Genomic DNA, 26,806 nt, shown 5'->3' with positions numbered 1-26,806 from the left:
GCGTCGCCCCCCCACCCCCGCCCCCCCGAGCGTGCGCGGCGTCGCCCAGCCGGCCCCTCGCGCTGCTGCCCCCCCGAGCTGGAGTGGGGAAGATGGCGGCCGGGCAGGAAGAGGAGGATGATTACATGTCGGACACGTTTGTCAATTTGCAGTAAGAGTTCAGCCCGTCCAGCAAGGTGGCAGGGCCCGAGGTTGGGGATTGAGCCTATCCGGAGCTGGGCTGTTGATGTTGAACAAAAAGAGGCCCATCCAGCAAACAGTCCTCATCACCTGCCCCCCTCTGGTTCCATGTCCCTTCATTCCATCAACTCTTCAATCAGTCCCCCCTTTGCCACCTCTTGCAGTCTAATCATAAATCTTGACATAGTTTCTACCTCTGTCAGTAATCCTGGAATTCAATTCCAAAACTCTGCGTGAAGAAGTTTGCCTTGGTTTGAAATCCGACAGTTGAACTAGTATTTCTGGCCTAACAGTTTTTGCAAACTGTACTTCTAACTACACAATGCCGGCTGAAATTGCAGATTAAGGCATTGAAGAATTGAAAAATGAAAATAGCTTATTGTCACGAGTAGGCTTCAATGAAGTTACTGTGAAAAGCCCCTTGTTCATGTTACTTTATTTAACAACTTCTCACATAAGAGCACTCAGGATGAATACTGTAATGTTTGTCCTAAAATAATTTGTAGAAAGAACTTGCACTAATATCATGTCTTATACTTTCCATAATATGTCACATCAGTTAATCATTTTGATATGTAGTCACTCTAGTTTTGAAAGTGAATGTGATAAGCCTTGTTTATGCACAGCAAGCTGCCATAAACAACAACCAGATGGATGACCAGTTAAACTGTTTTGGAGGTATTGGATTTTGTCCATAGCTTTGGGAGTGTTCCCTGGTTATACTTTGAACGATGCCACTTGACAAAGTAATATTTTTTCCTGGATGTGGGTAATGCTGCCATTTATTGCTTGTCATTAGTTGTAAATTAAGATGGATGACCTCTATTGGCAGCTCAGCAATTGCATAGCCGTAAAGCCCAGAGAATAATGTGAAACCTTCATAAATCACTGCTTGGCTTCATCTGGAGATTTGTGTCCAATTCTTGGATATCACACTTCAGAAAAGTTATCAAGGCATTGGAGAAGGTGTCAAGGAGATTTACTAAGATGGTTAGCAATGAAAAACATCATTATGATGAGGTATGGGAGATTCAGTTGAGGTGTCCAGGAGAATCTGTTTCTGCTTCTAGGATAGTTCATGATTGGGAGTCGCTGACTCGAGATAATTGGTAAAAGAAGCAGAGGAGACATGAGGTATTTTAGCCAGTGAATTATTGTGATCTGGAATACGCAACCTAAAAAGTTGGTGGAAATATATTTGGTAGTAACTTCCAAAAGGGTTAAATACTTTTAAGGAGAAACATTTGAAGGCCCTTGGAGAAAGCACTGGGGAGTTGGGCTCATTCAAAGAACAATTCAACACAGGAACAGGCCCTTCGGCACTCCAAGCCTGTATCGGTCATGATACCAACCTTTGCTAAAACCCTCAGCACTTCCTTGTGTCATATCACTATACCCATCCTATCCATGTGTTTGTCAAGATGCCTTTTGATCGGTATTAATGATCTGCTTTCACAGCCACCCCTGGCATCGCATTCCAAGCACTCGCCACCCTCTGCTTAAAAAAACTGCCTCGCACATCTCTAAATTTTGCCCCATGGCTCTTAAACCTATGCCCCCTGGTGACTGACCCCTCCACCCTGGGAAAGAGTGCCTGCCCATCCAGTCTATCCATGCCCCTCGTAATCTTGTAGACCTCTATCAGGTCACCCGTCAACCTCGGTCTTTCTAATGAAAACAGTCCGAGTCTATTCAGCCCCTCCACATAGCTAACACCCTCCTGACCAGGCAGCATCCTGGTAAACCACCTTCGCACCCCCTCCAAAGCCTTCACATCCTTCTGGTAGTCTGGCGACTTTTCAAAGAGCTGGCACAGACACAATGAACTGAATAGTTTCCCACTGTGCTCCATGATTCTGTAGGCCAAATTTCATCCCTAGTCTGTGTGGAGTTTGATCACAGCCAGTATGATAGTACAGGTGCTTCAGTTGTTCTGTGCCCATGCGTTAAGGAGGGGAAAGTTTCCTGGGTTTTCTGCTCTAAATCGCTGTCATAGAATCCCTACAGTACAGAAAGAGGCCATTCAGCCATCGGGTCTACACTGGCCTTTTGAAAGACCACCCTACCTAGGCCCAATTGCCCGCTCTGTAACTTCACCCTAAGGGACAATTTAGTACGTCCATCCACCTAACCTGCACATGTTTGGACTGTGGGAGCAAACCGGAGCACCTGGGAGAAACCCACGGCTACACCAACTGGAAGTACACGCGTTGGGACATTTGGAAATGTACATCCTGGTTAAATAGCAACCTGCATGTACATACAAAGAAGTTTTCTTCAGGGAACTGTTCGAGAGTCTCTGACTACTCAGAAACTGTCCCGCAAGGGAGAGTTAATGCATTTGAGAGAAATCTGGTCATGATAATTAACGCTAATGCCATTCTTTTCCACCCAGGCAAGATGTCAAACCAGGACTGGCAATGGTCAGAAGAGTGAAAGAAGAAATCCTGAAGAAAGATCGTGCACTGGAAATGATCCTGGAAAACAAGCAGAAGAGCAAAAAGGAAGAAGAGAAGGAGAGACGTGAGACCATGTTACAGAGCTCATTAGGGAGTGACAACAAAGGATTTGCATTGCTTCAGAAAATGGGGTATAAAGAAGGTCGTGGTCTTGGCAAAAGTGGTATGTTTCCCGTCATCTTAAATTGTCTTTGAATTGTTCTCTGAAAGATGTATGTTCTCAGAGCACTGATTTAATCAAAATTGTCCCTTCGGGTGAAGTTACAGAGTGGGAAATTGGGCCTGCTAGGGTGGTCTTTCAAAAGGCCTGTGCAGACCCGATGGCTGAATGGCCTCTTTCTGTTTTAATCAAAGAATGTATATACTTTATTGTGAATTGTAATGATATCCTGGTGATTATAAATGCCAACCAAATAACCAAATTTTAAGTGATGCAGGTTTCAAGCTGTGCCATTGTTTCATGTGAATCACAACAGCTTGCATTTTTATACATATAATAAAATGGTGCAAGGTGCTTCGTAAGAGTATAATCAGACTAAATGTAATATGGTAGCACACGTGGCACACGATTCCCCGCTGGGTCACTGTCTGTGCGGAGTCTGCACGTTGTCCCTGTGTCTGCGTGGCTTTCCACCGGGTGCTCCGGTTTCCTCCCACAGTCCAAAGACGTGCAGGTTAGATGGATTGGCCAATCTAAATTGCCCTTAGTGACCAAAAAGGTTAGGAGGGGTTATTGGGTTATGGGGATAGGGTGGAAATTAGGGCTTAAGTGGGTCGGTGCAGACTCGATGGGCCAAATGGCCTCCTTCTGCTCTGTATGTTCTATGTTCTATTAGTTGAGACCAGTGACCAGAAGCTTATAGAAACATCTAAAAGGAGGAAAGAGAGGTTGAGAGTCAGAGATTTCAGGAGGAGTTTCCAGAATTTATGGTAAGTTACTAGGTAGCTGGAGGCATGGGCACCATTGGTGGGGCAGTGAAAATTGGGTTGTACAGTAGCCAGAATTGGAGGAGGCCAGGAATCTTAGGAGGGTTGTAGATTTGGAGTAGACAAAGGGCAAAGTACATACCAAACAACTGGGGAGGTACAAGTGAGAGACACTGGCGCAAGGCTAGGCCAGCTGGATTGGGGATCTGCAAAGCCTCAACGTATTGAACAAAATAAACCCACACGCCAAATTCACAAATGGTGGAAAAAAAACACAGCTCCTTTAACTAGTAACATAACATGGTCAAGTTTACTCATCTAGGGCGGCACGGTGGTGCAGTGGGTAGCACTGCTGCTTCATGCATTGAGGACCTGGGTTCGATCCCGGCCCTGGGTCACTGTCCGCGTGGAGTTTGCACATTCTCCTCGTGTCTGCGTGGGTCTCACCCCCACAACCCAATGATGTGCAGGTTAGGTGGATTGACCACGCTAAATTGCCCCTTGATTGGAAGAAAATAATTGGACACTCAAAATTTATTTTAAAAAACAAAACAAAAAAAAGTGTACTCACCTAGCGCACCAAGGGGGACACAGTGACCTTACTCTCATGTAGAGGTTTCTTCTACACTGCTCGTGTAAACATCACAGCTTGATACGTTTTCAAATAATTTAGGACCAGGAGGAGGCCATTCTGCCCGTTCTGTCTTCATGGATAACCTGTAAACTCATTGATTCACTTAGGCTCTGTACCTCTTAATGCACTGACCGGACAAAAGTCTATTAATCTAAGTTTTGAAATGTTTAATTAATCCCCCGCCAGCCTCAATGGCATTTTGGGGGAGAGAGTTTAGATTTCCACTACCCTTGGTGTAGCAGTGTTTCCTGAATGGCCCAGCTCAAATATCAAGGTGTTGTCCCCTTGTTCTATCACCAGAGAAGATAGTTTCTCTCTATCTACCCTATCAAACCATTTAAATCTTCAACTCCTCAAATAGATCACCCTTAATCTTCTACATTCAAGAGAATACTTTTATAGTCACTTTTACTGAGTTAAAATACAATTCAATTCTCAAAGTACCACAGCAGGATTTAGCCTCATTTATCTGGATTATTATCCCAGCAGTATAACAAGCTCCCCCTGTGTGCGTGGGTTTCCTCCGGGTGCTCCGGTTTCCTCCCACAGTCCAAAGATGTGCGGGTTAGGTGGATTGGCCGTGATAAATTGCCCGTAGTGTCCTAATAAAAGTAAGGTTAAGGGGGGGGTTGTTGGGTTACGGGTATAGGGTGGATACGTGGGTTTGAGTAGGGTGATCATGGCTCGGCACAACATTGAGGGCCGAAGGGCCTGTTCTGTGCTGTACTGTTCTATAAGCTGACAGGTCTGTAATCAAAGGTGCAAAAAAGAGAACAGCCCAGCTTTTCTGGTTACTTGAAACTGAATTTGAATTCTCAAAGTGCTAGGGAGGGATTTAAACTCATTTACATGAAGCCCAGTCAGTAAACACTACCACTCAATCAAGTAAAACGTGAAGTTAGATCTGATGCCAATTGAAGGGTAATTAGACCATGGCTTTGAAAGCAGATCAAGGCAGGCCAGCAGCACGGTTCAATTCCCGTACCAGCCTCCCCGAGCAGGCGCCGGAATGTGGCGACTAGGGGCTTTTCACAGTAACTTCATTGAAGCCGACTTGTGACAATAAGCAATTTTCATTTCATTTCATTTCAAGGATTTAAATATGGGATTTAAAAGGGTGAATATGACAAATGGAGTTACAAATTTTCTTTGATTGGTTTGCCAATCATGTCCTCACACAATAGATGTTGCTGAGTCATTGGCCCTGAAATAGCAAGTAAAATATCATTGGGTTCACGATACAGTCATTATTAGTATGTAAAACATCTCAACAAATTGTGGTGAGGAGGTGGTGTACTATAAGTTTTGATTCCTCACAAGTTACTGAACATTAATGGAAAAAATGAACACCACTGTGTGCCTCATTGTGTAACAGGAATTTACTCTGTTCATAACCAGGATCTTGAAAATTGCTGAAAAAGAGACATGCTGTCGAAGCTTTTCACCTTGCAGCCATCAGGACAGCTACACAAAATAAACCAATTTATTTTGCGAATTGCCCTGCTGAGTGCAAGACAAAAAGCTTTGAAAAGCAAAGCCTAACCTCACTCACTGCAACCATTGAGTAAGAATTCATATCATAGAACATAGAACTGTACAGCACAGTACAGGCCCTTCGGCCCACGATGTTGTGCCGAACTAGTCTGAAACTAAGATCAAATCAACCTACTCCCAGTCATTCTAGTGCACTCCATATGCCTATCCAATAACCACTTGAAAGTTCCTAAAGTGTCCGACTCCACTACCATAGCTGGAAGTGCGCTCCCCGCCCCAACCACTCTGAGTAAAGAACCTACCTCTGACATCCCTCCTATATCTTCCACCATGATCCTTATAGTTATGCCTCCTTGTAACAGCTACTTTTCACCCGAGGAAAAAGTTGCTGAACATCCACTCCAGCTATCCCCCTCATCATCTTATAAACCTCTATTAATTCACCTCTCATCCTCCTTCGCTCCAATGAGAAAAGCCCTCGCTCTCTTAACCTTTCCTCAACGTGAGGAATCAGAACTTGTAGTATACCGCCTACCCTCCAATCCATATTGGAACAGCTTTATTTATGGTCCCGTCATGTCACTCAACAGCTGAGAATATTTTGCATTTATGAAGTATCAACTGTTTTTACAAACAAAAATCCGACAAAGGGACACCGCAATGCTTTCTTAGTTCAGTAGTTCTGGTCCTCTGTCAGTGTGCTGTTTAAAAGCAAGATGCAGACATTTGAACCCATCGTGCCTATGTTGATGCTTTGAAAGAACTATACAATTAGTTTAATTTCCCTGCTTTCCCCAGAGACTGTTCGTGTTTCCCCTTCAATTCACTTTTGGAAGTTATTATTGAGTCTGTTTCCACTGCCCTTTCAAGCAGCTCATTCCAGATCATTACAACTCTCCACATGAATAAAACCCTTCTCATTTCCCCAGTGATTCCTTTGCCAATTACCTTAAGTCTGTGTGCTGTGGTTACTAACCACTTTGCCATTGAAAACAGTTTCTTATTTACTCTATCAAAACCCCTCAGAACCATGAACACCTTCTTCTGGAAAAAGCAAAAACACTGCAGATGCTGGAAATCCGAGAGAGAAAATGCAGGAAACACTCAGCAGGAAAGGCAGGAAAATACCACACTCCAAACATTAACTCACTTGTTCTCTCCACAGGTGCTGTTTGACTTGCTGACAGTTTGCAGCTTTTTCTGTCTTTGTTCCCATTATTGAAAGTTCTGTCTTTATAATCTTGCTGTGTAGACTTGCATAGAAGCTTACAGGTCATTCATCCCAACAGTTCTGTGTTGACGCTCCAGGTTAGCTTCCACCAATCCCTCTCACTATCAGCACATCCCATTTCTTTCTCTCTCAAGTACTTAAACTAGTTTCCCCATAAACACATCTCTGCTATTCGTCTCAACCATTTTATATGATAGTGAATTCCACATTCCCACTAGCAGGGTAAAGAAGTTTGTCTTGATTTTCTTTTTGTTGCAGGATTTACTAGCGACTATCTTGTATTTAGTTTTGATCTCACTCACAAGTCAGGGAGGTGGTGGCATTGTGGTAATGTCACTGGACTAGTAATCCAGAGACCCAGGTAAATGTTCTGGGGACATGGGTTCGAATCTCTGATGGAATTTAAATTAAATTAATAAAATCTAAAAAAACTAGTCTCAATAACAGTGACCACGAAACCATTGTCAATTGCTGTAAAAACACGCCTGGTTCACAAATGTCCTCCGGAGAAGGAAATCCGCCGTCCCCACCTGGTTTTCATGTTACTACACAGCAATGTGCAATAACTGCTGAATTGAACTGCCCGCTGATTTAGTCTAGCAAGCCACTCAGTTCAAGGATTAGGGATGGGCAACAAATGCTGGCCCACTTCCCATGAAAGAATATATTTTATGTGTAAATTAAGAGGACATGACTCCGCTGCAGAGAGTTCATATGGTAGTTTAACTTGAGCTTCGGACGAGAACTGTCATGTGATTAAATTCTCTTATGTGCATTCATTGCTTTTGCAGGAAATGGAATTGTTGAACCTATTCCACTACAGATCAAGACAGGTAAGTTGATCCCAGCTCACCGTGATGCTTCAGAAGGACCTCCATTCTCTTATTTCAATAGATCTGGTCCTCAGTCAGTCAGTGTTACTGTGCATTTTGATAGCAAGATTGTCATGTTGGAAGCTTTTGGATGCTGTATCTACCCCCAATCTACATATGGTACAGATGGATTAAAGGGTATCCTTTGTAATGTCAATGAGTTACAGAGTAAAGAGAATGAGTTAAAAGCAAATTACTGCAGATGTTGGAATCTGAAACCAAAGAGAAAATGCTAGAAAATCTCAGCAGGTCTGGCGCATCTATAGGGAAAGAAAAGTGCTAACATTTCGAGTCCAGATGACCCTTTGTCAAAGGAGAATTAGTTGTTGGGTGTTGGCTCGAGAATACATTGAATGAGCAAGAAGGGGGTTCCACAGAAATTGAGTTTCATGAAAATGATCTGTCAAGGCAGAAGGGAGAAAGGGGCTTTATGAAATATGTGACTGATGAGGGAGAGATTGGGGTGCTATATAGATTGTTTAGAAGTGCCTCTTCTGGGTTAATTTTGGCATAATCCCTTCGCAGATGCTTTTGGTATCTCCTATGCTTTGAAGCCAGGAATGACCATCCCCTTCGTGGTTTGGTTTACTACTCCAGCCAGATTTGAGCAATGCATTTGTAGTTCTAGCACACACATGGAGAAAGAGCAGGCTGCTGTGTGCGTGGCCAGGTGCAGAGGTGAATTGATGCGAGAAGCTCAGAGACAGTGAATCGGGAGACAGCCTTGATGGAGTCAAGTCCCTGGGATCCAAGGCTGAGCAGCTGTGTGGCAGTTGCAGTAATGGGTCATGAGTGGAGTGAGAGCAGGTATCTCTTTCTAGCAGGAAACGTGATACAGGTCTGGCAGATGTGGCAGATTGGCACTGGTAAGGTCTATTTGGTAAGCATCTTCCTTGGGTTCCTGTTTCTGTCGATCCCTTGAACCATACCAACATTGGGAGGAGAAAGGGAACTAGGACTGATCATCCAGAAGTAAGAATACAGGAGGCATGCTGTTATCATGGGCTGCTGCAGAGATCAGGAACAAAGTAGTTCTGTGTTGTTGGGCCAGATTGTTAGGTGTTAACTGTATAATAATTGTGTTCAATTATAGACAGATAATGGCTATTAACTGAATATTGTATCCGTATAAATATACACAGACTGTGGTTGTTGGGTTAGGAGGTGCCTCCAAATAAATATTTGAAAAGTGTGCAAAGATATACCCCAATAATACATGGCATCCTGTTTTCTAAAGGGTAGCAATATTGCTGACAATTTCTTTACGATGTATGTAATTGACTGACGTGGCAAGTTGTCGATTGAGTAAATGTTTTATCATTGCAGGGCGTGGTGGAATTGGCCATGAGGCTGCCGAGAAACGGAAAGCTGAGGAAATGACAGAACGTCGCAAACGAATGTCACAAGTGAAAAAACGAGCAGAGGAATTTGCCCTTAATGAATATAGGTAGAGGAGATGGCTGTCTGAATCTTATATACTTAATGAAATCTTGATTTTGTAGACCTTGAAAATTAAGCTAAAGAGAAGTGTTCAGTTTGTGAACTGCAATAATTTATTTTAAAGCATAAGAGTAATGTAAAGTCAATAAGATTTTTATCAATTTCTTCCATTATAAATTACTTTGTACACATTTGTAATGACAACTTGTCATGATAATTATAGCCATCTCGGCAATAGGGTCACTGCTGAACCACCAGGATTGTGTGTTCAGGACACAAGTTCGAAATATGCAGATGATTCAAAACTTGGAAGTATTGTGAATTGTGAGGACAATAGTAATAGAGTTCTGAAGGAAAGACAGGCTGGTGGAATGGGCAGACAAGTGGCAGATGAAATTTAATGCAGGGATGTATGAGGTGATTAATTTTGGTAGGAAGGAGGAGGAGAGGCAGTGTAAAATAAAGGATAGAATTCTAAAGGGGCTGCAGGGGCAGAGGAACCTAGGGCTATTTGTGCATTAATCATTGACGGTGGCACAGCAGGTTGAGAAAGTGGTTCAAAAGAAATATGGAATCCTGGACTTTATAAATAGAAGTTTGGAATACAAAAGCAAATTGCTTAAGATTAATCTTCTGCTTTGGTCTCAATTCTGAGCACTGTGAAAAGTGATGTGAACTCTTTTGAGAGGCTGCCTTAGGATTCCCCGATTTTTATCACTTCACCATTGATCGCCATACTTTCCAGCCATACTTACTAGCTATCGATGATGAGCTCAATGCATTCTATGCCCGCTTTGAGCAAGAGGTCAGCGAGAGCGCACCATCCATCTTGGAAGCCTCGGATGAACTTGTATCCAAGGTCACCATTGCAGATGTCAGAGCATTCTTCTCGAAGGTCAACCCACGGAAAGCCACTGGCCCAGATGGGGTACCCGGACGAGCACTCGGGTCTTGTGTGGATTGCCGGCGTGGGTATTGGCAGACATCTTCAACCTGTCTTTACACCAATCTGAGGTCCCTATCTGCTTCAAGAAGACAACCATCATCCCTATACCAAAGAAAAGCTAAGTAGCGTGCCTTAATGACTATCGTCCAGTGGCTCTGACATCCATCATCATGAAGTGCTTCGAAAGGTTAGTGATGGCACGAATCAACTCCAGCCTCCCGGATTGCCTTGATAGTTCGCCTACCACTGCAACAGGTCCATAGCAGACGCCATCTCCCTTGCCCTGCACTCAACACTGGAACACCTAGATAACAAAGACACCCATGTCAGACGCCTATTTATTGACTACAACTCAGCCTTCAACACTATTATTCAGACGAAACTCAGCTCCAAACTCTGTGGCCTGGGCCTAGGCTCCTCCCTCTGTGACTGGATCCTGAACTTCCTAACCCACAGACCACAATCACTAAGGATAGGCAACAACACTTCCTCCACGATCATCCTCAACACCGGTGCCCCACAAGGCTGTGCCCTCAGCCCCCTGCTATACTCCTTAGACACTTATGACTGTGTGGCTTAATTCCCCTCCAACTCGATTTTCAAATTTGCTGATGACACCACCGTAGTGGGTCGGATTTCAAACAATGACGAGACAAGAGTACAGGAATGAGATAGCGAATCAAGTGAACTTTAATTATAGGCTGGTTAGCCTGACTTCGGTCATTGAGATCGCGAAGTACTTGGAAGTGCATGGTAAAACAGGACTGAGTCAGCACGGCTTTGTCAAAGGGAGGCCGTGTCTGACAAATCTGTTAGAGTTCTTTGAGGAGGCAACTAGGAAGTTAGACAAAGGAGAACCAGTGGACGTGATTTATTTAGATTTCCAAAAGGCCTTTGACCAGTTGCCGTATAGGAGACTGTTAAATAAGTTAAAAGCCCATGGTGTTAAGGGTAAGATCCTGGCATGGATAGAGGATTGGCTGACTGGCGGAAAGCAAAGAGTGGGGATAAAGGGGTCTTCTTCAGGATGGCAGTCGGTGACTAGTGGTGTGCCTCAGGGGTCTGTGCTGGGACCACAACTTTTCACAATAAACATTAATGATCTGGGAAAAGGAACTGAAGACACTGTTGCTAAGTTTGCAGATAATACAAAGATCTGCAAAGGGACAGGTAGTATTGAGGAAGCAAGGAGGCTGCAGAAGGATTTGGACAAGCTAGGAGAGTGGGCAATGAAGTGGCAAATGAAATATCACGTGGAAAAGTGTGAGGTTATGCACTTTGGAAGGAGGAATTTATGCATAGACTATTTTCTAAGTGGGGAAATGCTTAGGAAATCAGAAGCACAAAGGGACTTGGGAGTCCTTGTTCATGACTCTTTAAGGTTAATGTGCATGTTCAGTCGGCAGTTAATAAGGCAAATGCAATGTTAGTATTCATGTCAAGAGGGCTAGAATACAGGACCAGGGATGTATTTCTGTGGCTGCATAAGGCTCTGGTCAGAACCCATTTGGAGTATTGTGAGCAGTTTTGGGCCCTGTATCTAAGGAAAGATGTGCTGGCCTTGGAAAGGGTCCAGAGGAGGTTCACAAGAATGGTCCCTGGAATGAAGAACTTGTCATATGAGGAACGGTTGAGGACTCTGGGTCTGCACTCGTTGGAGTTTAGAAGGATGAGGGGGGATCTTATTGAAACTTACAGGATACTGCGAGGCCTGGACAGAGTGGACGTGGAGAGGATGTTTCCATTTGAAGGAAAACTTAGAACCAGAGGGCACCATCTCAGACTAAAGGGACGATCCTTTAAAACAGAGATGAGGAGGAATTTCTTCAGCCAGAGGGGGTGAATCTGTGGAAATCTTTACTGCAAAAGGCTGTGGAGGCCAAATCATTGCGTGTCTTTCAGAGTTAGATAGGTTCTTGATTAATATGAGGATCAGGGGTTATGGGGAGAAGGCAGGAGAATGGGGATGAGAACATATCAGCCATGATTGAACGGCGGAGCAGACTCGATGGGCTAAGTGGCCTAATTCTGCTCCGATGTCGTGGGTCTTATGCAAGAAACAACACTTTTCACTGTATACTAATACATGTGACAATAATAAATCAAATCAAATTCAGTTGTCCAGGCCGTGAGATCTAGAATTCCACCCTTAAAAGTCTCTCCACCTCTCTCCTCTTAAATCATTTATTAAAATCTACCCCTTGAAGTAAACGTTTTGTCACCTATCCTAATACCTCTTTGTGTGGCTCAGTGTAAATTCTGTTTGTTTATGCTCCTGTGATGCATCTTTGGGACATTTCTAAGTATGTTAAAGGCATTATTTAAATGCAATTATTCAACATTGTATTGTTTAGTCTTAGTTGTGCTCATAAAAGTTTTGTCCTCCTGACCTTACAGGCTACATGTCAGACAAAAAAAAGATCAACGTCAGATGGAAGGAGATCTAAGGAAGAGCCAGCTGTCCTGTCAACAACTAGATACACAAAAGGTATCTCAGCTTTTACCATGATTGGAATATAGGAACAAATAGATACCATTTAGCCCCTCTTCAGCCCCTCAGGCCGAAATCACAGCAGATCCATATCTCAATTTCATCTATCCTTCTAGAATCTTTTGGGAGAGAGTTTTCAGATTTCCAGTTCCCTTTGTGTAGCAGAGGTGATTCCTGATTTCTCTCCTGAAAATGATATCCTTCATCCTTGATTTCTGCACCAGAAGAAATAGTTTCATTGTATCTCACTTAACTGAACTCTTAGAACAAAAACACCTAAATTGTCACAAGTAGGCTTACATTAACACTGCAATGAAGTTACTGTGAAAGCCCAAGTCCCCACATTCCGGCGCCTGTTCGGGTACACGGAAGGAGAATTCAGAATGTCCAAATGACCTAACACACGTCTTTCGGGACTTGTGTGAGGAAACCGGAGCACCCGGAGGAAACACACGTAAACATGGGGAGAATGTGCACTCCTGTTATGGGCCACGGTTTAAAAAACTCCAAAGTATATAATGGAGTTCACCTGACCTATCACTGTTTATTGATTTTGGTTCCGATGAGCACAAGACCCTATCTTTCAGGTGTTATTCAACCGAGTTCTTAGGCGTTTTTAATCAAAAAAATAAGCTTTATTCTACGAATTTAGTTAACATTTGTATAAACACACACAGGAAGAGTTTGTATCAACTACAAACAAAGACCCCACACAGCTACAGTAATCTATGTATAACCCTTAATGAATTCCCCTTTAACTGTTCCAATTCAATAACAAAATCCAAGTAAAACCAGAAACCCCTTTCAAAGGTCTGGCCCAGCACACGGCATTCTCACTTATATAAAACTTGTTATTGATACTCTTGTTTCCCTTTCCAAACCACAGATTGAATTCCTTCCAGAAAGCTATTATCTCCTTTAAGTTATCAAGCAATCTGGAAACAGCTTTTAAAATGTAGAGAGACACTTCTTTCAACCTGTGCAGTTCCAAAACCAATCCAAACTCAAAGCAAAAGTAAAACTCAGAGCCACAGCCCAGCTCCACTCACACAATGACATCACTGACGCCATGTGATAGACCAAAACATTTTTAAAATGTATTTTTGTTTTTGTTTATAAATTTAGAGTACCCAATTCATTTTTTCCAATTAAGGGGTAATTTAGCGTTGCCAGTCTGCCTACCCTGCACATCTTTGGGTTGTGGGGACGAAACCCACGCAAACACGGGGAGAATGTGCAAACTCCACATGGACAGTGACCCAGAACTGGGATCGAATCTGGGACCTCAGCGCCAGGACGTGGACATTCTCATGCCGTCTCTTCCCTGTCTACAACCAGAGCATGCATTGTTCAATTTCTTCATACTTATGCAATCTCAATGCCCTTAGTGCCAGTTCTATTATTTCTGTTTCCATTTCTTTTCTGAACCGTCATAGATGTTTACAGCAGGGAAACAGGCCCTTCGACCCAGCTTCTCCATGCCGCCCAGTTTCTATCGCTAAGCTCGTCCCACTTGCCCACATTTGGCCAATATCCCTCTATACCCACCCTGCCCATATTACCGTCTAACTGCCTCTATCACTGCCTCTGGCAGCCCGTACCAGATACCCACCACCCTCTACGTGAACACATCTCCCCTCTGGTCTCTTCTGTATCTCTCCCTTCTCACCTTAAACCAATCCCTCTAGTTTTGGATTCCTATACCTTTTGGAAAAGATGTTGACTACCCACCTTATCTACGCTCCTCATTATTTTATAGGCCTCTATAAGATCACCACGAAGCCTCCTACGCAGGGAAAAAAGTCCCAGCATTATAACTCAGACCATCAAGTCCTGGCAGCATCCTTGTAAATCTCTTCTGCTCTCTTTCTAGTTTAACAATATTCTTCCTATAATAGGGTGACCATAACTGAACACAGTATTCCATGTGTGGTTGTACTAATGTCTTGTACAATTTCAACAAGACGTCCTCCTGTATTCAATATTCTGACCAATAAAACCTAGCATGCTGAATTCCTTCTTCATTTCCCTCTCCACCAGCGACTCTACTTTCAAGGAGCTATGAACCTGTACCGCTAGATCTCTTTATTCTATAACTCTCCCCAACTCCCTACCGTTAACTGAGTAGCGCCTGCCCTGATTTGATCTACCAAAGTGTATCAGCTCACATTTATCCAAATTAAAATCCATCTGCCATTCATCGGCCCACTGGCCCAATTGATCACGATCCCGTTGCAATCTTATATAACATTCTTCACTTTCCACTGTGCCACCAATCTTGGAGTCATCTGCAAACTTATGAACCATGCCTCCTACATTCTCATCCAAATCATTTACTTTATTCTATGAAACAAATAACAGTGGACCCAGCACCGATCCCTGAGGCACACCACTGGTCACAGATCTCCAGTTTGTAAAACCACCCTTTGGCTTTGGTCGCCAAGCCAATTTTGTATCCAATTGGCAACCTCGCCCAGGATTCCATGAGATTTAACCTTTTGCAACAACCTACCATGAGGTACCTTGTCAAAGACCTTGCTAAAGTCCATGTAGACAATATTGACCGCATTGCCCTCATCTACCTTCAAAAAACCCAATCAAATTCGTGAGACGTGACTGTCGCCCACTTCACTCTGCTTCAACTCATTCAGTCATGCCACCTTTCATTTACTTTTCGCTTGTGTAATTATTGCCACCTAATCTATCTCAACCGAACACTATTCCTCCATTTTCCTACTCTCTTTGTGTCATCCAAGGTTGGAATCATCCTCAGTTCTGTTGCACATATTCTTGTATTCTTCTCTCATATTTTCAGTAGTAGTTTGGACAACGGATTGGCTTCCTAGACCACTGCAGAGGTCATTTAGAGCCAACCATGTAAGGGTGGGACTGACCTCACATATAGGCCCAGGTCAGGTAAGGATGATACATATCCTTCCCTAAAGGGACATGAGAGAACTAGTTGGGTTTTTATGACAATCTGATAGCTTCACGGTTACTTTCACTGACACATTTTTGAAACTGAATTAAAATTTTCCAAATGCCAAGGTGGGACCTGAGCTCAGATCCTCTGGATTGTAAATCCAGCAACATAACCTCAGCACTGCCATATTCTGACTCACAGGTTTACTTAAGCTAACCACAGTTGGCTAGGACAAGTCATGTTCACATTACAGCCCTCACTCAGATCAGATACAAGTCATGCTCGCATTGCATATGTTTACTGGCAGTGGATAGGGCTCAGGCAAATCAAATGAACAGGACACAGCACGCAGAGCATCACAGCATGAGGAGTACAACCAAAATATAGAACATAGAACAGTACAGCACAGAACAGGCCCTTCGGCCCTCAATGTTGTGCCGAGCCATGATCACCCTTCTCAAACCCACATATCCACCCTATACCCGTAACCCAACAACCCCCTCTTAACCTTACTTTTATTAGGACACTACGGGCAATTTAGCATGGCCAATCCACCTAACCCGCACATCTTTGGACTGTGGGAGGAAACCGGAGCACCCGGAGGAAACCCACGCACACTGGGAGGACGTGCAGACTCCACACAGTGACCCAGCCGGGAATCGAACCTGGGACCCTGGAGCTGTGAAGCATTTATGCTAACCACCATGCTACCCTGCTGCCCCTTTGCCTGATCATATTTTGATTTTCCAGTGATATTACAATCAACTCCAATATAAATTGTTTCTTGGGGCTAGGGTCATCTAAGACTTTGGTTGTTTTTGATATTTTGGGCATACTGCATATAGAGTCTGCACTGTGCTGCAATGAGATGAGGAAAGATGTTCAAATATCTTATGATTCTTGTGACTTGAAGCAGCTTTGGTTTCTCCTGTGTCATTCACACAATCATCTCAAAAAATATCTCTTTGCACAAAGAGTAGCAGAATCGAGAACTTTCCCTCCCCCCAATAGTTTGAGAGTGATGGAATTTTTTTGTTGGGCAAGGATATAGAACCAAGATTAGTAGATGAAGTTAAAGTACAGATAGGGAGCAGAGTAGTGCAACAGAAGCGTGCTGGGCCCATAACCCAGAGGTCGATGGATTGGAACCAATCTCTGCTATCTACCTTTTCCATTACAGCAAAAAGAAAATTCAGCTGCTCCTGACAAAATAATCTGATATTTCTTTAAAAGGCGGCACGGTGGCGCAGTGGTTAGCACTGCTGCCGCATGACGTTGAGGTCACGGGTTCGATCCCGGCCCGGGTCACTTTCTGTGTGGAGTTTGCACATTCTCTCCGTGTCAGTGTGGGTTTCACCCCCACAACTCAAAGATGTGCAGTTCAGGTGGATTGGCCACGCTAAATTGCCCCTTAATTGGAGAAAAAAATAATTGGGTACTCTAAATTTAAAAAAAAAAGTTAAAATACAGATCAACATGATCTAACTGAATGGTGAAATAGGCTTGAAAGCCTGAATGGTCTCCCCTTAATCCTATGGTTCTTTTAAACAACCCAATTGATTCCACATTGTCTCCAGTAACACAGTATTCCACAATCCCACAAATAAATATTTCTCTTCAGCAGTTAACTTCTAATTCTAATCCCCTTGAACTGCTTGAGCGTTCCACAGATGTCAATCTAAGTCTCTTCATGATTCATTATGCGTAGTTGCTCCTTTTTGAAGTTCCTAAAAGGTTCTTTGTTGTTTAGACACAGAACGTTAGACTCAATAAACCTGATTTTATTTAATGATGTTCCAGTAGGTGCGGTAATCTGTAGAAGATTGCAAGTGAGTCAACTCTTTATCTACTCGGAAGTGTGGCAATCGGCTTCTACACTTGCACCAATAAACAGAGGCGGGAGTGGTTGGGAGAGGGGCGTTGTGTTGTCTCGCACTGATCCCAGAGCACAAAAGCTGAAAACACTGCCTATGTCAGAACAGGTCATGCAGCAGCTCTGGAGAGAACGGACAAGTTGATGTTTCAGGCGTGAACCCCTCAGCAGAATTGGAAGTCACGACAAATGACAATATTTAAAAAGGAAAAGAGAAAAGGAATGCAGTGGCAGCAAAGGTACACATATGTATAAGAAAGGAGAAACAGAACTGACTGGTAAAGTGTTTGATGGGAATGATGGGCCTCACGGTAGCATGGTGGTTAGCATCAATGCTTCACAGCTCCAGGGTCCCAGGTTCGATTCCCGGCTGGGTCACTGTCTGTGTGGAGTCTGCACGTCCTCCCCGTGTGTGCGTGGGTTTCCTCCGGGTGCTCCGGTTTCCTCCCACAGTCCAAAGATGTGCGGGTTAGGTGGATTGGCCATGCTAAATTGCCCGTAGTGTAAGGTTAATGGGGGGATTGTTGGGTTGCGGGTTACGTGGGTTTAAGTGGGGTGATCATGGCTCGGCACAACATTGAGGGCCGAAGGGCCTGTTCTGTGCTGTACTGTTCTATGTTCTATGTTCTATGGCAGAAGTGCGATTAACATGAGACCGCAGTGCCATTCAGCCCATCGAGCCTGTTTCACCATTCACTTAGATCAGATTAATCTGTATTTTAATTACATCTACTCACCTTGATTCTATATCCTTCCCCAACAAAAGAAAAGAAAAATGAAATTGAAGAGATTTACATGACAGAGAGGTCAGAAATTCTTTTTTCTTTTATAAAGGGCCCAATTTTATTTTCCCAATTAAGAGGCAATTTAGCATGACCAATCCACCTACCTTGCACATCTTTGGGTTGTGGAGGTGAAACCCATTCAGACATAGGGAAAATGTGCAAACTCCACACGGACAGTGACCCAGAGCTGGGATCGAACCTGGGATCGCAGCGACGTGAGGCGGCTGTGGTAACCACTGCGCCACCATGCTGCTCTGCAAAAATATTTCTTAAAGGGACACGCCCATGACATTCCGCACAGACAGTGACCCAAGCCGGGAATCAAACCTGGGACCCTGGAGCGGCGAGGCAACAATGCTAACCACTGTGCTACCGTGCTGCCCATCCAACTTCATGCAACCATGCACATGCACAAAACTGTAGGGAGCTTGATTTTCAGCATGGTTTTACTTTGGCAGTTGCATTTGAAGATTACCATTGGCTTTAGTTCTGTTCCTTTGGCCATGCAGGTTAGTATCCCTGTGAATCTTTTCGTCTCTGGTCACGTGGTTTTCACTAGAACTGTCTTAAAACCTTTTTGTTCTACAGTTGGGTTACTGGGCATATTGTAATTCATGGGCATTTCATCCATGTTGCCCATGTGGCATAATCGGTACTCCTGTTTTGCCACTGTCTGATGATTTGCTGGAAACTAGTAATTTTGGTATCTAGATCTTTTGGTAGTATCTGAGTGATCGTGGTCTTCTGCAGCAACACTAGACGTCTTCACTCCTTGAAGTGGCTATACCTACTAGCTGTTGCTCTGAAATGTTTGCTGGATTAGTGCGACTATATGCATTATATTTCTGGTGACGATATAACCAATCTGATGGTTTTCAGGAAGGTGATCCGATACGTCCTTCTCAAGATCAAACCTGTTCCCACAGTGCATTTGGTCTTGGGCATCTTCAGGGAAGATTCCTTCTCCTTCCATTCTCACAACAGTTTTCACTGAATTCCCTCACTCCGACTTGTTTGACTAGTTGGCAAATGTCACAACTTGTAGCTTGAAATCAGCATTGTACTTCATTCTTTTGTGCTGGAAGACCCATTTAAGTTTGTCGTTTGTCATGTGCGGTCTGCTCTGTGTGGGCATGTCTTAAACTCACATGCATCTTCTTGGCAGCAAAGCCCGCTTGATCTTGCGCGCTGACTTGTAAGGTAAGTAAATCAAGCATTTCTGACGCGAAGAGGTCGACTTCTGCGGCCTAAGCATGATCTTTGGAGCCTAGAAAATTGGGTAGTCTATTCCGGATCATCTTATATAGCACAATCAACGGTAAATATTTATCTGAAGCATAAAATAGTGATAAAATATTATAAAGCAGTAGTGGAACTTCTGAATTCTCGTTCAGTTTAGTCGAACAGACGCAGGAGTGTGGCGACTAGGGGATTTCACAGTAACTTCATCGCAGTGTTAATGTCAGCCTACTTGTGACAATAAAGACTACTTAAAAAAAAAACTTTAGGCCCTAGACTGATGGCCAACATAGCATTGGCTTTTTTGATTTCTTTTGTTAGCTGATCACTGGCTTTTAATAATTTGAGTGCTTGGTCTCCCAAATCTCTCTGCTCTTCTACAGTTTCTAGCTTCTCAGCATTTCGAAAGTATTCTAATCTTTCTTTGTTAGATCCAAAATGGATGACCTAGCTCAACACTAGCACAACACCAGCTCAAATGGTGTTCTCATTTGCCATAGATTCACCCACTGACATAATCAAAAACATTTAAAATGATCGCTGATGGGGCAGCACGGTGGCTCAGCGGGTTAGCCCTGCTGCCTCACGGCGCCGAGGTCCCAGGTTCGATACCGGCTCTGGGTCACTGTCCGTGTGGAGTTTGCACATTCTCCCCGTGTTTGCGTGGGTTTTGCCCCCACAACCCAAAGATGTGCAGGGTAGGTGGATTGGCCACGCCAAATTGCCCCTTAATTGAAAAAAATTAATTGGGTACTCTAAATTTATAATTTTTTAAAAATGATCGCTGATTGACACTATTTCTAGTGGGGCACTGCTTCTAGTGTAGCCCTGCTCCATATAAAATTTACTTTCATACTATCCTTCTTCATTATGACGATCTATAACTTTTTTCGGATAAGATGTTAAACCTTCACCTGGTCTGCCCTCCCTGGTGGCACAAAAGATCCCACTGCACAATTTCAATGAAGAGTGCTTCTTCCTGGTGTCCTGTCAGTATTTATCCCTGAAGCAGTGCCACTAAAAAGATGACCTAGTATTCATCACAGTCCAAGAAACTCTGTAACCAAACTACTATGGTGTCACGATGTAGATGTGTGAACAGGAACTTCAGTTTGTTCAATGATCTGTTATTAAGTGTCCTCAATCACTGTCGTGCACAGGGTATGGATGCCCCACAGGAAGCATGGTATTGGCTGCCCACTTCTGTTGAAGATGACGAAAAGGAGGAGGAAGAAGAATCAAGTGAATGGGATTCTAAAACATTAAACACAGTACGACAGTATTTACTTTATCAGTTTTAATTGTAAGCTATATTTACAGATCATGTGCAATAATATTTTATTATTTTTATTATTTGTTTTTAAATTTTTTAATAAACAATTGTATTGAGGTAGTTGTGCAATAACTTTTTAATAAATTTAGAGTACCCAATTCATTTTCTTCAAATAAGGGGCAATTTAGCGTGGCCAATCTACCTAGCCTGCACATCTTTTGGGTTGTGGGGGCGAAACCCACGCAAACACGGGGAGAATGTGCAAACTCCACACGGACAGTGACCCAGAGCCGGGATCGAACCTGGGACCTCGGCGCCGTGAGGCAGCACGGCTAACCCACTGCGCCACCATCCTGCCCCCATGTGCGGTAATTAACAGATAGTGCTAAGTAAGATCACCTTTATGAATCAGTTAATTTAGCAGGTTGAAAATCAATTGCTGAACACCCCAGAGACTTGCATGGTCAACTCTGGAATGTAGACAAATGGATTTCTGCCTCATGGGGCATAAAAATCATAATAATTAGGAGCCAGATATGGAGCAAAGTTTGTCTTGTGGGTGGATGAATCATATTGATCAGGGTTTCCAAGTTTGAAGCGTGGGCCAAACGTATTGCAGTTCCAGCAAGGTGCAGAAGGTGGCCTCTGCCTCGTTTGTTCCAGCAGTTTGAAGTATGTGGACAGTGATTAGCACTGTTGCCTCATGCCGCTAGGGACCTGGGTTCAATTCTGGCCTAGGGTGACACTGGAGTTGGCACGTTCTCCCCTTCGTGGGTTTCCTCCAGGTCGTGGGGTTCCTCCCACAGTCCAAAAATGTGCAGGTGGATTGGCCATGCTAAATTGCCTTTTAGTTTCCAGGGATGTTCAGGTTAAGTGGGCACAGTAAGAAGTCTTACAACACCAGGTTAAAGTCCAACAGGTTTGTTTCAAACACGAGCTTTCGGAGCACGGCTCCTTCTCCAGGTGATTCACCTGGAGAAGGAGCCGTGCTCCGAAAGCTCGTGTTTGAAACAAACCTGTTGGACTTTAACCTGGTGTTGTAAGACTTCTTACTGTGCTCACCCCAGTCCAACGCCGGCATCTCCACATCAGGTTAAGTGGGGTTAAGGGGTTTCAGGGATAGGGTGGGAGGCTGATTATGATGCTGTTTCAGAGGGTCGGTGCAGATTCAATGGGCCGAATGACCTTTTCCTGCACTGTAGGGATTCTATGATGACTTAGATGATGAGCTGACAGGAAGGAACTGAGGAGGAGGTTAGGTTAGATACACCTTGGATGCACATTTTCTGCATTAGAGCAGTAACAAAGGTCCTAATTACAAATTACTTTTCAAAAGTATTTCACTGACTGTGAAGTACTATGGGTATCCTGAAATTGTGAAGATGCTGTTTAAATGTAAATTCCTTTTAATGCATTGATGTTGCCATTATCCCATCCTGTGTTATTCACACTTCCTGAGGCTATCAAGCCTTTCACCTCACCATGGTGCAGAGGAGTGTAGTGAATTACCACCTCGGGCGGCACAGTAGCACAGTGGGTAGCAATGTTGCTTCACAGCTCCAGGGTCCCAGGTTCGATTCCCGACTTGGGTCACTGTCTGAGCGGAGTCTGCAGTTCTCCCCGTGTCTGTGGGGTTTCCTCCGGGTGCTCTGGTTTCCTATCATAAGTCCCGAAAGACGTGCTATTAGGTGAATTGGATATTCTAAATTCTCCTTTTGTGTACCCAAACAGGCGCCAGACTGTGGTGACTCGGGTCTTTTCACAGTAACTTCATTGCAGTGTTAATGTAAGCATACTTGTGACAATAAAGTTTATTTTAAAATGGTGTCGGAGAAGGCAGTGTATTATTACTTTCGGGGTTCAGGAATATAGAAAGTTATATCTGGAATAGGGAAACTAACGTTATCGCACCTGGAACAGGTTTAGACACTGTTGCCACATCTGGATCAGAGGAATTGTCTGTTACCACATTTGGATCACAGGAATGCAGTGAGTGATCACTTCTGGGTTGCAGGAATACAGAGGGGGTTGGGGTTGCAATTTTCTTTACGGAAGACAAGCTTATTCATTGAAATGGTATTTTCTTGTTTTCAGACTGAGGAAAAACTGCTGAATTTGACCAGCTATCTCAGAAGGAAATACTTCTACTGTGTTTGGTGTTCAATTTCTTACCAAGGTAGAAACACACTGTACCTATCTTTAGAAAATTTGTAGATGAGTGCTTCCTTTTATTCCCATTCTTCAGGAGCAAAATGTTTTGTCCCATGCAATTAACTTTAATATTGGGTTGATTTCCTATAAACGATGATTTAGCATAATTTAAAATAAAAGCTTTTCAGTCACAAAAATGTCACTCAGCTCATTAAAACCCCAGTCACTGTGCTCTCCTTTTTCAGTAACTAACTGCTTCAATTAGCCCTCATGTTTGGCATATTCACCAAAGCAGATTTGTTCCCTTAATATTAATTCTTCCTAATACATGTTTGAAATTACTCTTTGGAAAAGGTGTGACTTGAATTTATGTAGCATCTCACACAACCTCCGAATATCCTGAGGCAATTTGCAGCAACATAATTGCTTTTTTAGAAGTGTAGCCACCATTGTTTTTTTGAGTTTAAAAGCTGACTGCATGACTGCCAATGCTCAGGCAGAAAGACAAGTGGGGGATACACAAGAGTTAGAGATGGAGGAAAATAGCAGCCTCAGGGCTGTGGAGCAGAAGTTAACAAGCGCCCCCCCCATGTGAATATTTCACAATGCTTCTGCCCTGACCTCACTCCCTCCTCTCAAATTTTATATTCTGTCATGTGGCGGTGGGCATCGCTGGCTAGGTCAGCATTTTTATAGCCTATCCATAATTTTCCATGAGAAGGTGTTGATGCGCTACCTTCTTGAGTCCATGTGGTGTAGGTGCACCCACCATGCTGTTAGGAAGGCAGTTCCGGCATTTTGATCCAGTGAAAGAACGGCAATATGGCTCCAGTTCCAATTAACACTAGTTATCCCAGTCCTTAATTTCCACATATCTTGTTCTGGTACTTCTCCAAATAGCATCTGCCACTTCTGGGACTCTATCATCACCACCTTGTTTCCCCACGTGCACTTACAGAGGCACCATTCTCTCTTGACTCCCAACTTCACTCACCCGGGTTGTTTCTAGAGGGATAGAATTAAAAAATGGAGTCTATGCTAAACTTGTGCAGAACCTTGGTTGGCGTGTACTTGGATTACTGTGCACAGTTGCGATCAACGTATTACCAAAATAAAGATATCCAGGCACTAGAGAAGGTGCAAAAAAGACTGATAAGGATGACACCAGAACTGTCAAGAACGATTGTAACAGGCTGGGATATCACGAGGCTGAGAAAGGCACTCTACAAGGGCAATTTTTTTTTTCTTCTCTGCATTTTTTTCACATTAAAAATCTATCGATCTCTATTTTGAAAATGTCGCTTCTGACTTGTTGCAGATGAGGAGGATTTATCTGATAACTGCCCTGGGGATTGTGCTGCCGACCACTGCTGACTGACCCAAGCACAGTACAGAACAGTAATGGCATCCTCGTGCTCTCTTCAGAGCCGTTCTGCTGAGACTGAAACGGAGTGTTGTTCCAAGTACAAACTCAGTTACCAAACCCAGTTGTCAATTCAAACCCGGATGCTGGTTGTGGCAGAGTGCACGCCAGCTTGTACTTGAAAGATATCTGATGCTACTTCTGTAGTGATGCCGGGCGTCTCTCATCTTTGTGAGCTTCTTGACTGAAGGGCAACTGTACACTTCAAATATTCATGTTTCTGTTACTTTATTTTGAAAGTATCTCTATGTACTTATTGATCTGTATTAAATGTCACTTTATTTGCCTGAGAACAACTCGCTTTGGGAACTCCTGCTGTGTCTTCTTGAAGCAGTACATTTAGTGTAGGCCAAAGCCTGTTCAGTTTCAATGCCAGCAGTGCGCAGAGCGATGTTTACTAGTACAGAAATGAAGACAGATGCAAATGTAAAGGTATGTGTAGGAAAAGTGGAAAGGTTAAAAAGGTAAGATATTTTTATTTTCACTCTTGCAAATCTGGGGAATCATTTATCAACAGTGTGATATTTGGAACCTAGTTATAATCTTCATCGAACCTTGTCTGTGACTGAGGTTAGGCAGAGTTCAATTATAACTGTGTGTAAAATTCAGGCTCCTGATTAATCTTTCCGTTTGTATTCATTGTTAAAGGGTAAAACCTGGTGTGTAGTGGATACCTACTGGACACAGGATTAATATATTGGGTGTTTGTTCAGTTGTGCTATTTTTAACCTGACTGCAGATTTGTTTCTGGACTTTACTGTATTCCCAACTGTTCTTTTGCTGTGTCTACTTGCTTGCATATTACAAATAAACACCTGTTCTTGCTTCATGACTTTTGTAACCTGTGACATTTAATAGACACAGTAATACACAGTCAACTCTGACCTTCCTGAATTACAATAGTGACTACACTGAGAGGCTGTAAAGCACGGCAGGATGTCCTTGGGTTGTGAAAGGCATTTAAAACATTCAGATTATTCTTTCCCTTGTATATCACCGTTCATGTAATGCACGTGCTCTTAATATCGCCACATTTGATGTCTAACTGAAATAAAGGAATTGCATTTATGTAGTGCCTTTCACAACCTCAGGTTGTCTTGAGCGTTTTACAACCAATTAAGAAATTTTGAAGTGTAGGGACTAAATTCAGAGTGGGAGTTTCAGAATGTCATTCACATGATAACTCCAGAGGAAGACTCTTCAGCCATTTGATCTGATCTTTATAGAACATCAAACTATAATTCCCCATTACAGTGACCAGCTGTTTCCTCAGCATTAAAGATATTACCTTCATATATTATTTTGCATCCTGTTGAATCATATATCAATTTAGTTTTCTTTAAATGTTTTATTTGACGATTTCATAGTGCGCGCTTAAATGACTGGTTCTATCATCAAGCTAGCCCTTGACAGGAGCTTGCAGCTTCTTCAACTTTTAATTCTGTCCTACAATTCCTCCATCCTGACTTTTCACAAAATACTACACCATCCAAATTACTCTTTATAAATCACCAATATCCTTAGTTTAAGAAAACCCCATTGTCCTCTTTTTCCAATAACTGTTATTTTGAGGAGGCTTTCTTTAAGAGTTGGAGGGTACAGTGGAGGGGTTTGGGATGGAGTTCCAGAGAATAGGATTAAAAAAAAGAAGGTTGCAGGATGACAACTTTCGTATGGCTAGTTTTATATCAAGGCGGCCAAGCCAGGATATTGCATCAGGAGTGGTGGTGTGTATCACTGTAATACCTCCTTCGTATTTATCAGGCACTGAGCTCCATGGTCTGTTCTGAGTGACACAGTGATAATTTAATTTTCCATTTGTGCATTAAGTATCCGCATCTGCCAAGGTCTGTGTAGGGATGTCTTTGAGCGTCGTAGGTCGAAACTAGAGCACCTTCTGGGTGGGTCTTTCAAATAATAAATAAATAATCTTTAATACAGTCACAAGTAGGCTTACATTAACTCTGCAATGAAGTTACTGTGAAAATCCCGTACACAGAGAGAGTTCAGAATCTCTAAATTACCGAACAAGCATGTCTTCCAGGGCTTGTGTGAGGAAACCAGAGCACCCGGAGGAAACCCACGCAGACACTGGGAGAACGCGCACACTCCGCACAGACAGTGACCAAAGCAGAGAATCAAACCCAGGACCCTGGTGTGGTGAAGCAACAGTGATAACCACTGAGCTACCGTGCCTTTGTTTGTGACTTGTAGGACTTAATGTGGGGTAAAAGGAGGAGCAGTAGACAAAACATCAGAGTTGAAAGGCTGTTGCTGCTTTTGTGTTTTCTCACTCTTCCCTTGGAGAACAATGTGAAATAGTAAGTGGATCACAGTCGGACAAACAGCAAGAAGTACACTCTTTCCAATGATGTAACCATCTGTACGTCGCTCCACAGGGATACTGGAGTCCCCGCTGCTCATCAGCTCTTAAAGCTGCTTTGTCATTCCATTAGATCATGGAT

At 43.2% G+C, this 26,806-nt stretch overlaps 1 protein-coding gene across 2 annotated transcripts; it reads left to right on the top strand.

The window, feature by feature from the left end:
• The first annotated feature begins 22 nt into the window (after positions 1 to 22).
• gpatch11 (G patch domain containing 11) lies at positions 23 to 25,173 on the top strand. Of its 2 annotated transcripts, XM_038800575.1 has the most exons (8): positions 23 to 151; positions 2,576 to 2,802; positions 7,717 to 7,758; positions 9,124 to 9,244; positions 12,581 to 12,671; positions 20,655 to 20,765; positions 22,862 to 22,943; positions 24,237 to 25,173. In XM_038800575.1, exons 1-8 carry the CDS (start codon positions 93 to 95, stop codon positions 24,290 to 24,292), a joined length of 789 nt encoding a protein of 262 aa, XP_038656503.1. In that variant the 5' UTR covers positions 23 to 92; the 3' UTR covers positions 24,293 to 25,173. The 2 variants fall into 2 exon arrangements, with proteins under 2 accessions (XP_038656503.1, XP_038656504.1); XM_038800576.1 differs by lacking the exon at positions 20,655 to 20,765.
• The last annotated feature ends 1,633 nt before the right edge of the window (positions 25,174 to 26,806 follow it).

This window comes from Scyliorhinus canicula, chromosome 6 (genome assembly GCF_902713615.1).
Source record: "Scyliorhinus canicula chromosome 6, sScyCan1.1, whole genome shotgun sequence".
Classification (NCBI taxonomy): domain Eukaryota; kingdom Metazoa; phylum Chordata; class Chondrichthyes; order Carcharhiniformes; family Scyliorhinidae; genus Scyliorhinus; species Scyliorhinus canicula.
The sequence above is the reverse complement of the archived record's forward strand: the minus strand, read 5'-3'. Positions and strand labels throughout refer to the sequence as shown.

Coding starts and splice junctions, on each gene's coding strand:
- gpatch11 (XM_038800575.1), top strand. CDS start 93: ATGGCGGCCGGGCAGGAAGAGGAGGATGATTACATGTCGGACACGTTT. Junction 12,672..20,654: donor AACAACTAGATACACAAAAG/GTATCTCAGCTT, acceptor TGTCGTGCACAG/GGTATGGATGCCCCACAGGA. Junction 20,766..22,861: donor ATTCTAAAACATTAAACACA/GTACGACAGTAT, acceptor TCTTGTTTTCAG/ACTGAGGAAAAACTGCTGAA.